The following is a 12,755-nucleotide window of genomic DNA, read 5'->3' on the forward strand; positions in this document are numbered from 1 at the left end:
GTGTCTGTTTTGCAGGTTATCGGAAGAACCATCTTGCCGGAATTAACCCCTCGTGGGAAACGTCTATCTAACCCTCAGGTTACTCGTAATCTGTCGGGGTTCGACTGGTGTTTCTTCACAAGGGGATAACTGGTTTGCCACGAACCCACTAGAAAAAGCCCCTAGATCTATCTTTCCAATAGAATATTGTTTCTTCATTAGTAAAATATGCATGTTGGATTAAACAACACACATGATCTACGTGGTTTGTTTAAATCACCTTCTAAGTTTGAAAATTACATGCTTAAATCAAGCTATATCAAAACGTAACATTAATGATCTCTGTAGGTGTGGTGAATGGACGAGTCATGGAGTCATGGGACATTCTTGGGACGGATACAATGTATTGGTATTGGTATGGTGGGCACATGCCCTCTATAAGTGTAAGGCCTAATATAGTTTCACTTGCAAAAGTAAGAATTTAATAGTTTTAACTTTTAAGTCCAATAATTTAATTTTAAAGGCATGTCAAGTACAATAATATAATTTTTACCTTTTGTTTTTGTGAATTGTAAAAACCCTACCGTAAATAACAAAGACGCGTGAAACAAAAATAATATACCCATTTAGGAGTGTAATCAAATTAATTTATCATTAAAATCAAAACGATTATAATAAAGTGACAGGCAAACGGACAACAAGCTGTGCCGCAACCCTCTTTTGAAATTAAGAGTGTAATCATGAAATTAAGGGTATGAATTATAACGAATCTAACAGTTTGGTCATTGCTTATTAAAATCTTATTTACCAATTTTCTGGACTTACAAGTCAGTTCGGTTATGGAAAGTTGGAAACTTAACTATAACCATAACTGATGTTCGGTTATGAAAAGCTTCATTATAATCATAATCGAAAAATGGTCGATTAACCATTGGTTACGATTAAGTTCGGTTAACTGTCCAATGTATTTTCGAAGCTAAAATACGTTAGTTCCAAACCTGGTTATGATGTTTCAAGCTATGTTATAGACAATTGCAACATAAATTTAAAAGCTCAAAACTAAAATTAGACCGTAAAATTTGGAAAACTAAAATTATAATTATATACAAACAACATTGAGTTCAGTTTCGATTAACGAAACGCATTAACCATAAACATAACCGTTCAGTTTCGATTATGGTTCGGTTTTTCTCAGCCTAATAACCGTTCAGTTTTCGATTGTGGTTCGATTTTTCTCAGCCTAATAAAGCATAAAACGAAAAAAAATCCCTTAAAATCCAACGCATCGCATGATAGCTGTAATCCAATGGACCCTCATCACATCCAACGGCTTGTATACAAAGCACCCAATATTCAAAAGTAACCACAGTCAACATCTTCTCTCCGGCAATGGCGATTCCGGCTACTCCAACACTCCTACTAATCGCCGTGGCCATAATCCTCTCAACCACGCCCTATCTCGTCCACTCCAGCACCGACAACAACCACGTCTTTTCCCCGTGCTCCGACACCACCGTCCAGCGCTCCGACGGTTTCACTTTCGGCATCGCTTTTGCCGCGAGGACTGCATTCTTCTTCAACAGCACGGTGCAGTTGTCTCCGTGTGATCGACAGCTTTCGCTTACGTCATCCGGCTCACAGCTCGCGGTGTTTCGGCCTAAGGTGGATGAGATCTCGCTTCTCACGGTTAATAACACCAACTTCCAGCCGGTAAGCTGTTGATTTAATCGGTTTAGGTTAGAATTGCTCAATTGTATGATTAATTTGTGTAGTTTGAGTTTGGATCTGTGTTGTGGAAATTAGGGCTAGTTGGATACCTAATTTGGGGAAAAGAGGGATTTAGGTTTGCTGTTATTGGTTAATTGCTAAGTTACACTAGTAGGACCTATGGTGGGGCAGCTTGGTGCCAGTTTGCCTTCTGTTTCGATGTAATCTCTACTTGTTAAATACACATAGTTACTTACTAGTAGGATAAGCTATGGTGTTCTAATTGGATGCCTAATTTAGGGAGAATTCGAGAAAGGGGAACTAGGTTTGCTGTTATTGTCTATTTGCTAAGTTAAACGAGTAGAAATATTTGAATTGATGAGAACAATTTGTAAATTCACTTAGTTTGGATCATTCTCGAGCCTGTTTAATCGATGATAACAGTTTGGTCTAATAGGATACCTAATATACGGAGAAAGGGGAACCGGGCTTGCTGTTATTGGCTATTTGCTAAGTTAATCATTATCAGTAGAAGTAGTCGCCATAGCCATACCGATGTTTGTATGTGTGTTCCTTTTGAGGAAAATTGGGAGCAAGTATGTTGGTTTTTTTATGTTTTCTGATTTCTCTTCATCTGCTTAGGGATATTATTGCATCATGTGAGACCTATATTTGCAGCATTAGTTGATAGTTATTGCGATATTATTTTTATCATCACTCGCTATCATTGATGATTTGATGTGTATCACTTAGAAAAAATATATATACATATACATACGCGTTTATTTCACGCATTCTTGCTTTGACTTGGAAATAACACCTGACATGAACATTTGTGGCTTAGAAGATGGTCACTGGCCGCTGTAATAGCTTAGACATACCCAAAGGCCAAAACTACAAAATAGTCCCAAAAATTGTCTTCAAACATGTTTCTAGTTGTTTATATCTACTCTTGGTATCAAATAGAAGCAAGTATGCCTGTGTGTGAAGCTGCAAAATGTTTTGCAATTATGCCTCAAAATGAGGACCAACTAATTTTTCCAAAGGACCAAATCAATATATACATGTATATAAAAGAAGATGAGTGGGTCACATAAAGTCATCTTGGTACTTTATCATAGGCAAACTTAGGTAAACTTGGATTTGTACTTGTCACAACTATTAAAGTTAAATTGTTATGTGGTACTTACAAAGGTGTCCAATATCTCTGTTTGTGGACTGTGGTAAGTAGAATGTTTTTATTGTGCCAATCAACATGGTAAGTACATGTTTCAACCAATGATTGTAGGTAAATTAGAACTAAGAAACGGTATGTGACTTTGGAGGTGTAAGTAGAGTTTTGAAGATTCTTGCTCAGCTGAGTTTAAGATGATGAGAAGTTACTTGAAAGACAAAAACTATAGTATATTAGTATCCCTTGCATCTTCCTGTAAACCATGTGTTGAGTTTTTCTTTAAAAAATGTTCCAAAACTACCCTCCAATAAAAGAAAATTATGTAATCTGGTGGACACAAATCAATACTACTTACAATGAGGTTATCATGCAAGTAGCTAATTTTAACATGAACACTTCCCAAAAAAGAAAAAAAATGTGCAATAGTTTGTGATTTTATTCATGGTCTTGTTATGGAATTCACAGGATACTGCTGGTGGTTATATGGTAGCATTTGCTGGTAGAAAGTACGCTGCAAGATCAATTCCTGCTTTTGTTGCAAATAGTACATACATCGTCACTAGTTTCACACTGGTAAGATCATATCAACTCCCTCCACTTGTTCATAACTGAATTGTGTCATGCCAACAGAGGTATTACTATTTAGTATCTGATCCAGAAAATGGGTCAATACACGATGCTACTAATGAGGTGCCATTCTCGTTAACTTTCAATATTTAGGAATGGCAATTTCAACTTGTTTGTGTGAGGATGGTTGATCTGGGCTTTTGTTTTAATGCTAACGGGCCAAACAGTTGAATGTACGATAAAATGTGGCCATGAGTTTGACATAACATCCTAAATTGGTTTATTAAAGAAAAAGTGTATCATTTTTGTAAAAATAATCAAGTTTAGTATCTTATTTATAAATTAATTAAAATTAAGACTAGAATTTGTCAATCTGTTTGTATCGAAATGGATTGTCTCTGGGTTTTATGTTTGAAGGTTATGATAAACTATAAAAACTCATGGGAAATGGGTCACAGGTTAAAAATTGTTTTATTCAAAACAAAATGCTATCGGTTATACAGTAGTAGTTTTTGTAATCATGTTTAATACATCAGTTATTAGTTGAGAAAAGACAAAACATTGTCAAACTGTTTTTGAAGACAGCTTGATTTGGGCTTTATGTTTAAATGGACTGGACGCATGTTAAAAGTTGTTTTATTCAAAATAAGATTCAACCAGCCATTAATAAAAAAGGCAGACGGGCCAACCCAATCATTTTGACCCTTTTTGACGGCTCGTTGAGCTACTCGAGACCGGCTCACTAAAATTTATATAATTTTAGTTTAATATATTTAGAATATTCTATATGATAATAAAATTATGGTAAAAATAACTAAATAATGCATAGTATTCTATATATAAAAATTATTAATATAAGAGATGTAAACAATATTTATAAGTACATATAACTCAATTAATTAATAATAATAAACGAGTCAAGCCTGAGACGAACTCAAGCTTGAAAAACTACACATGAGCCAAGATTGATCTTTAGAAATAGAGCTCGAAACGAGCCAAGTTCGATCCTCGGCTCAGCTCATAACTTGTGTTTTCTATAGGTGATGGAGTACAAAAAGGGCCGGCTACAAAACTTATACTGGAAATGAGACGGATGTTCTTCATGTTCTGGCAAATCCAACTTCGTGTGCCTTAACAACCAGGACTGTGCAATCAGGACTAATTCATGCAAATACAGAGGCGGGAACGTTGATTGCAGCATTGGAATACAGCTTGCGTTTTCTGGAACCGATAAACACGAAACTGTTTTTAATTCATGGTAGGAGGTGAAGAATCTTCGTCAATACTCGTTATTTGGGCTTTACAAGAATCTTAAGGATTCTCTTACTAGTCAATACAATTTTTAATATTAAGGTTTAATGAGTTTTTGTGTTGCTTGTCTTATGGGTTGGTTTTCTGTTTCTTTGTTGTTTGTGTGGACTTTAGTGTCGGTAATATTCTTTACGCTATTGTATATTATGTTCCTGGAGATATTATATGATTATTAATGAATATTTTGCTTTATTTTGCAATCTTGGCAACTCAAAATCTAACTTTCAGTTGAACTCCCCCAAAAAAGCCCACAAGAACCGACCTTCCATGTCAAACTTACATTTTTAAAATGAGCACATACATCTTAAGGGGTAAAATAGTCATTTAACATAGATTTCGTACGTAGAGGCAACACTTTGTGATTGAAAGGTGGTTGTATGTATATATCAGAAGACTTGGTGTTTGGAATTCCTTATTTTACCTCCTTATAACTTCTTGTTAGTTTATAAGCTACAACATTGTAACGTATGAAACTTTTTCTCTTACAATATAAGCAATTTCAAACACCTTATTACTTTTTAAAAAGTTATTAAGTTATAAATTAGTGAAAATAAGCATTCCCAAACACCCTATTGGTAAATCCAAAATATGTATTGTGTATATTTGGTTTGAATTGATATAAGATTTGTGACATTGATATACTAATCTTTCCTCATATGTTATGACATGTTATATTTAATTATCTTTCAAACTTCTTCACAATAGCCTCTTAAAAACAACCTGAGTATTCAGTTTTTAGATATAACATTATTTACGAAATTAAATAAAGTATTCATACTCACTAACACATAATCAACATTTGCCATAGCTAGTTAACGTAAACTTATATCTTTTATAGTGTTAGCGTGATGATTAAATTAAGGGAAAATTCCCAAAATATTATGAAAACAAATTTCTAGTTTTAGGTATTATTTGTAAAAAAATCCAGAAATAGGTATTATAAACTAGTCGTGACGAGTAGTTTGCAGAAACCAATTAGAACTTGTCGCGTGTCCTTAAACTAACCGTAACGAACACGTTTACTAATCATTTACTCGTCACGACTAAATAAGTTTCATGCCTTGTAATCAACGCCCATGAGTAATTTATAAGTCATTTAGTTGCGACGAGTAGATTATAAGGTTAAACTAGTCGTGACGAGTTAACTACGAATAAACTACTCGTGTAGGGAATGCAAACCGGGTAAACTAGTCGTCGCGACTAAAGAACTTATGAATTACTCGTGGGCATTGATTATGAGGCATGAAACTTATTTAGTCGTGACGAGTAAATAATTAGTGAACGTGCTCGTTACGGCTAGTTTAAGGATACGCAGCAAGTTTTAATTGATTCTACAAACTACTCGTTATGACTAGTTTATAATACATATTTTCGGAATTTTTTGCAAATGATACCTAAAACTATAAATTTGTTTTTATGGATACTTATTTTTGGGAATTTTCACTTAAATTAAAAACCTTTAAAAAATCTTTTTGCGGCAGAAATCATGTTAACCTCAACCTTGAGGACTAAACATTTTAAACCACAGTAGAACAAATATCCTCATTCATCAGCATCATCTATACTGATAACATAATCACTCAATAATACATTCATCTCCGATTGATTATTGAAGAAATCAATGGAAGGAATTCGAATCATCAATCTGTTCATCTTGCTTCTTTACTTCGTATCAACGATCGCACCTTCCATACACGCCACAGATTTCGAATACTGCAGTGAGCATTTACTTTTCAAATTCTGCAAGTTGTTTCGATGTTAAAATTTGTCAAATCACTTATCATTTGTAGTTCATGATACATTTGTTTACTTTTAGTTAGGTTTTATTTAGATAATTTTACATTTATCCTCCATATACTCTGTTATACTTTTTTGTGTTTAATAATATACTAAGAATTTATTTGCAGATAAGAAGAAAGAGTATGCTGTCACAGTCACTGGAGTCGAGGTCACTCCTGACCCGATAGCAAGAGACCTCGTTCGTTATTTCTGCATTTACAGGTAAATTTTCTTTTAATTTACAGTTACAGATTTGCTTATTGCATCTCATCAAAACACTTTTTAAGTCCATTATATTACAGCTGATTGCGATGGTTTACTATCTTAGATAAACGATTATCTGGAGGCAAAGTTGTGATTCGTGTTGCTTACTTTGGAATAAGTGTTTTCGGTCAAACTGGTGATCTTTGTGATAATATATCTTGCCCTATTCCTGCTGGTGACTTCACAATTTCTTACTCCCAATTCTTACCTATCATAGCCCCCCCTGTGAGTAGTTTTAGTTCCTATTCTTTTCTGTTGGTTCTGTTTTTATTCTCTGCTGTCAAATAACATTTACAAAATTTGTTCCTATAATTAGTATTATGACAATAGGCAAATGAACCAGACGAACACGAACAAAGAAGGCTCATGTTTGTTCCTAAGGAAAATGAGTGTGTTCTTATTTGTTCCTAAGGAAAATGAGTTTGTTAATAGTATAAACTAACAGTTCACGAATGTAAGCGAATGAACATAGCTGAACATAGAAGAACAAACATAGCCGAGCAAACACCACTGAAAAGTAAAAATGAACATCAATTTGTTGGGTGTAAAAATTCATGGAACTAGACTAAATTGTAATGAGTGAACAAAAACAAACTTCCTGTTTTACAGATTAGTAGAGGTGGCAAAATGGCTGGGCAGAGTAAAGGTTCAAAATAGTTGTGTTAACCCGCAAACAATTTTTTTGTTATTTAGTTATTTGAGTTTTTTTTTAAAATATAACCAATGTTCAACCCGTTAGAACCATTTCCTTTATAGCTATTTTTTATTTGACCAGTTGGAGGCGAGGCATTACCCGGTTTGACCCGGTTCATAAGTAATTGGGTTGAAACGGACACTGATAATGGCTAGGTTAAGATTGAGATGGCTTGTGGATGTAATGACTGTCTTACAGTATGCACTCAAAATATAAAGTTTCACTTCAAATAATGCTGGTTAAACGGGTATAATACGCACATTTATGTTTCAGTTTTCTTATCAGGCCAAAATGTGGTTTGATCAATGCAGGGTTCATACACACTTACATTAAAGGTGCAAGATGGTCACACAAAGGAGCTCACATGCATCAAATTTGACTTCAGGATTGGCTTCTTCAAGATGAGTGACGGACCGATTGACACTTGACTGATGGCTCAAACAAAAGATGTCAATATGTCATTGTGCATGCATTGCTGTATTATTGTCTAGACTTGTTATTCTATCGGTTCTGGTATGTAACGTGTTAAATGGTTTGAGTGTAATTAATCGAGAACGAATCATACGGCTAGTAAGTTATGTATATATTCCATGTAAAACTGGAAATAGCATAAAAGAATCAAATTAGGAGGTTGCTTGGGAATTTTTACCTATGGAAATGTGAAGAATCTTCTCACATGCACAAAGACCACACCTTGAAGTAAAACTTTGCAGCTAAACATATATCTATATCCATCAAGAACCCTAGATACCAATTGCTTGGAATCAGAAAGTTTGCTACTTTACATTTACAAACAGATTTTTTAATAACTTTAGAAAACATACAAAAAATATGTTTTAAACTGTAGCTTTTTAATAACTCAAAAGGGTATGATGCTTTCTAGCAATAAATCAACTTACAACTTTTAAAGCATAAAAACAAGTTGAAATATATTAGCACAGCAAAGATTAGATCTTGAAAACTACATTAACAATATTTAACATACGAGTTCCATTACACATAGTACAAGTCATTACAACATAAAACACTAAACATTAATAGTTATGACCTATCCAAGTTTACCATTTTAGTTTTTTTTTACAAACCGCTCCTTCCCACAAAATAAACGAAAAGTCAACGGAAAAAGTCAAAAGTCTTGCAAACCCACATTCCTATTGGCCCCTAAAAACATTCAAGAATCACCACTTCAGTGATTTCCCACTTCAAACAGTCTAATGGCAAGAACATTAGCATGTAAAAGTTAAAAACTTTAGCGCTATAAACTCACATTTTCGGTGCTGGCATCGCAGTGACCACCACAGGAACACCATCGGCCGCCAGTGGCGGTTTTTGTAGCGGCAGTGACTGAGTATAGTGAAACTCAATCTGCAGCCTGTGATGAATCAAATTCGAAGAAAATAAGCCTTTCTTGATATCTGCTTGCAGTTCCCTAATGGGAATAGCGGCCAAGAAACTTTTTATATACTCCTTACAAGATTCTTTACCACAACAAACAACCTCGTTTTCTTCCGTTGACTTTTCCATTGACTTTTCTGTTGCCTTTTCCGTTGACTTTTCTTCAGAACCCTCAGAACTGCTGACTTGTTCAGGCAATTTGAAAATCACTGAATCTTGATCAAACTTCAAGATATAAGCTTGATCACACCCTTCAAAAAGCCGTTCACCTAACGTATCGATAATATAATAAGCATCTGAGTCGACTTTCAACGAGAAAAAGTGATCGTTCCAGCTCACTATGTAAACCCGAGGCTCGCTTGCAGAAGCTTCCGCTTCACGGCTAATCTCATCCCACATGTTATCAAACGACATCGCCCCATGCAAAAAGTCAAAAGTACCCACGTGAGATTCATCCGGATGGAAAAAGCTGATAAAAGATTTCCCCGGGAGTACGGTCAAAGGGCGTAAATTTGCCTCGAGGACGGTTTCGAGGTCAAAATGTTTATCGGGAAAACGGGTCATGTAGTTTTCGTTATTACAAAGGTTTCGCCACTCTGTTGACCCTTCTCGTATTAGGGAGTCGAATTGTGATTTGATTGGCATGAGGTGGCGGTTGTTTTGGAACCAGTCAGCAATCACCGCCACGAGGGCGGTGCATGCGCTCTCCCCTGCCGCTCGTTCACTTCTTTGATCGATTGAAGCAAAGAAGACGTGTGTGTTAAGCTTCATGCACCCGTCTCGGCTCATTATATCCCTATTTTCCCAATTTCCGACTGCAAAACTATCGTCCCCGAACTCAGATACCAAATGTGCGTTCGCACACGGGTGGTCTTCATCAGGTTTGTGACACTGTAAAACCGAGTTGAACCATAATTTTATAGAAAAAGTGGTGTAATCAAATGCATTCTAAAGTTAAAGCAAATTGTGTTTTGGGTTGGCGTATCTAACTCGTTTAAAAAACAGGTCGTGCTTGGCTTGGCCTGTTTAATTAAACGGGTCATGTCTGGGTTGACCTGTTTAATTAAACAGGTTTTGTTTGGGCTAACCCATTTAAAAAATGGGTCGTGTTCGGGTTGACATGTTTAATTAAATAGGTCGTGTTTGGGTTGACCTGTTAAAAAACAGTTGGGTTAAGCAGGCCGTGCTTGGGTTGACCAGTTTAATTTAACGGGTCTGTTTAGGTTAACCTGTTAAAAAAATAGGTTATGTCTTGTTTGGCCTATTTAATTAAACGATTCGTGTTTGAGTTGACCTGTTTAAAAACGGGTTGTGTCTGGGTTGAACTGTTGAACCCATTTAGTTAAACAGGTCAACCCGCCAACCTGCTTAGTCAAACAGGTCGACCCACGCTTGGTCAAAGTCTATATGACGGTTTGAAAGTTAAAATCAGCCCGACCCGATTAACACCCCTAGAGTACAGCAGTTTGAAAACTCAACCCCTTGTTAACAAACTAAATCTAAAGCCAAAAACTTTATAAAAAGATTGTACCCCGACAAGCGATTCATCTGAGCTGAGTTGGCGGCGATCAAAGTCAATATCATCTCCACCTTCTTCACCATAATCTTTCTTCAACAACGGCTCACCCTTAGGTTTTGGTGATTTAAAATTCAATTTCCTTTTTTTCCACGGTAAAATGCTCCGTTTCGGGTTCTGAATCAGTTCAAAACCCGAAACAGTCAAATCCTCTTCCGGTGAGCACCTGTCATCCGATTTGTGGTTACTATAATAAACATTATCCTCAAGCAGGGACCCACCAGCCCAATTTGTATATGCTAAAGTCCCATAACTAAATGATTTCCTAATAGATGAATTCTCCATTTTGCCCTCATGTGACTCGTCAAGCGAGTCAAAGTCAAGAAGATTCGGATAGTCTCCTTCATCACTTCTGCTTTCACTAATTTCATGTTCTGGTACATTAGTGGCTTTTTTACCTCGTCTAATCGACACATATTCTTTAAAGTTTTTAACTTTTTTCAACCCGGATTTGAGTTTGGAATGCTCGTCTTTCTCTGATGACGTTTCTGATGTTTGACTTTGACTTTGTGTTGACTCGGTTGGTTGAGCAGCTCTCAACTCCACCATGCTAAGTGCTATCTGCACCGTATATACACCTCAGGTTAAAACTTTTGTAACGGCGATAATGAGATAATAGGTAAGTTGGACTTTAAATCTTTCTTTAAATTTCAAGAAACAGAGTTAGTTCTACCATTAATTCCCTAAATTTTTGGCATTTTCTACACATTTTGTATAACAATGTAGATCCAAAATACTACTCTATCTTGTAACACTTTCCAAAAACTAAATCTTGGGTCAAATATTTCAATTTCACGGAAAAATTTATGTGATTTGGACTTGAAAATTTTCTTTGAACTTCAAGAAACAGAGTTAGCATCACCATTGATGCTAAAAGGGCATACATTTAGTTCTAATATTTCTCTCCTAAAGAAATTTCAACAATTTTGAGATATCCCAAAAAAATTTCATTTCCTGCCCTTGTTTTTGGTTGCCACCATTGTAAGACCGCGAATCCAAAATACTAATCTATATATTTCAGTTTCATGAAAGAAAGAATTACAAATTTAAACTTCAAATAACAACAAACAAAATGCCCGAATGGTACATACATGAAGAAAGGGTTGAGATTCAGTTGCTCCCGATGAAACAATTAGTGGAATGTTAAGCTCAAACTCTTTCTCGTTGGCTAAAGAAGCAAACTCAGCAAGATTTAAATACGCCTTTCCAGTTAAAGGAACTTTATTCTTAGGGCCCGTGTTCGATCCCTGAATCAACGAAAAAGAAATACATTTAATAAACAAACATATTATAGAATTGCATCATGGTCTCCTTATAAACTATCAAACCGATTCGTTATGTAAGTCTCGCTTAAATGGTGCAAGGTAATCAATATGCAATTTTGATCGCTATTTACATAGTTTAGCAAATTTTCTTGATAAGTTAGAAATCCATATCAAGAAGCACTGCAATTTAATCTTGAAAGTGAAGGGTGTCACTTTTTAATAAGTAGAATGGAACAATTACCAAATTCCCATATGCCATATGATAAAATAGAATAAACTTGTAACAAATATAGATTCTTCAACATCCAATGCATACAAGGTTCCAAAAATCCCTAAATTTCGGTAAGAGAAACCAAACAATTTCTATATAATATGTTTATGTTTTTATGCATGTAAATTGCAAGATGACATAAACCACAAGAATCCCACCAAAAAAATAGATAATTACCTAAATCTGGTAGGTTACTAACCAATTTAATACAATGTAATTAGCATTCAATCCAAACACAGGAAAAGAAGATTCAAAACAACACTAATTTATCCCAAACCAAAACAAAATTAAATAATAATTTAAAAAAAAAAGAAAACAAAACTTACATTGACATTCAAGACTTTAAACCCAATTTCCCAAGGAAGAAAGTCATTATCTTTATACCCAGAAAGAGTACAAACTGAATTGAATTCTTGATCCCACAAAACGACATCGTTTTGATCATCAAATTCTCCATCTTTTGTGAACTCACTCTTGACTGTTCTCCTCAATGAACCCAGAGTGATCTTGGGCCCTTTCCACTTAACTTCCACCACCCTATGAATATTATTATTATTATTATTATTATTATTATTATTATTATTATTATTATTATTATTATCTTTCTCTAGAGGATCAGTATCACAATTAGCATTTTCCAATTTCTTGACGACCAATTTGACTTGAAATTTTGTTGATAAAATTGGGGGCCACGGGCGCCATTTCATCATCTTAACGACCATTTGGGGCCAAGATTGATGATGGGTGTGATAAAGATTGAAGCTTTATGGGAA

At 35.2% G+C, this 12,755-nt stretch overlaps 2 protein-coding genes across 2 annotated transcripts; one reads left to right on the forward strand and one right to left on the reverse strand.

Moving 5' to 3' along the window:
• The first annotated feature begins 1,359 nt into the window (after positions 1-1,359).
• On the forward strand, positions 1,360-4,917 carry LOC143576995 (uncharacterized). Its single transcript, XM_077060953.1, has 3 exons — positions 1,360-1,689; positions 3,326-3,433; positions 4,468-4,917. Exons 1-3 carry the CDS (start codon positions 1,369-1,371, stop codon positions 4,513-4,515), a joined length of 477 nt encoding a protein of 158 aa, XP_076917068.1. The 5' UTR covers positions 1,360-1,368; the 3' UTR covers positions 4,516-4,917.
• Positions 4,918-8,733: 3,816 nt separating this feature from the next.
• LOC143577806 (uncharacterized) lies at positions 8,734-12,755 on the reverse strand. The gene is made up of 4 exons (XM_077061539.1): positions 12,309-12,755; positions 11,534-11,693; positions 10,408-11,003; positions 8,734-9,761 (listed from the first exon to the last, which is right to left on the reverse strand). The coding sequence occupies exons 1-4, from the start codon at positions 12,702-12,704 to the stop codon at positions 8,739-8,741; spliced, it is 2,175 nt and encodes a 724-aa protein (XP_076917654.1). The 5' UTR covers positions 12,705-12,755; the 3' UTR covers positions 8,734-8,738.

This window comes from Bidens hawaiensis, unplaced genomic scaffold (assembly GCF_021521415.1).
Source record: "Bidens hawaiensis isolate Kalapana, Puna unplaced genomic scaffold, B.hawaiensis_p1.1 tig00001461_1, whole genome shotgun sequence".
NCBI classification, from domain to species: domain Eukaryota; kingdom Viridiplantae; phylum Streptophyta; class Magnoliopsida; order Asterales; family Asteraceae; genus Bidens; species Bidens hawaiensis.

Excerpts from the sequence above, each read along its gene's own strand:
- LOC143577806 (XM_077061539.1), bottom strand. The coding sequence starts at position 12,704 with ATGGTCGTTAAGATGATGAAATGGCGCCCGTGGCCCCCAATTTTATCA. Across the intron at positions 11,004-11,533 it reads TCAACCCTTTCTTCATGTAT|CACTTAGCATGGTGGAGTTG; the intron begins GTACCATTCGGG and ends CGGTGCAGATAG. Across the intron at positions 9,762-10,407 it reads TCAGCTCAGATGAATCGCTT|TGTCACAAACCTGATGAAGA; the intron begins GTCGGGGTACAA and ends TCGGTTTTACAG.
- LOC143576995 (XM_077060953.1), top strand. The coding sequence starts at position 1,369 with ATGGCGATTCCGGCTACTCCAACACTCCTACTAATCGCCGTGGCCATA. Across the intron at positions 1,690-3,325 it reads ATAACACCAACTTCCAGCCG|GATACTGCTGGTGGTTATAT; the intron begins GTAAGCTGTTGA and ends TGGAATTCACAG. Across the intron at positions 3,434-4,467 it reads TCGTCACTAGTTTCACACTG|GTGATGGAGTACAAAAAGGG; the intron begins GTAAGATCATAT and ends TGTTTTCTATAG.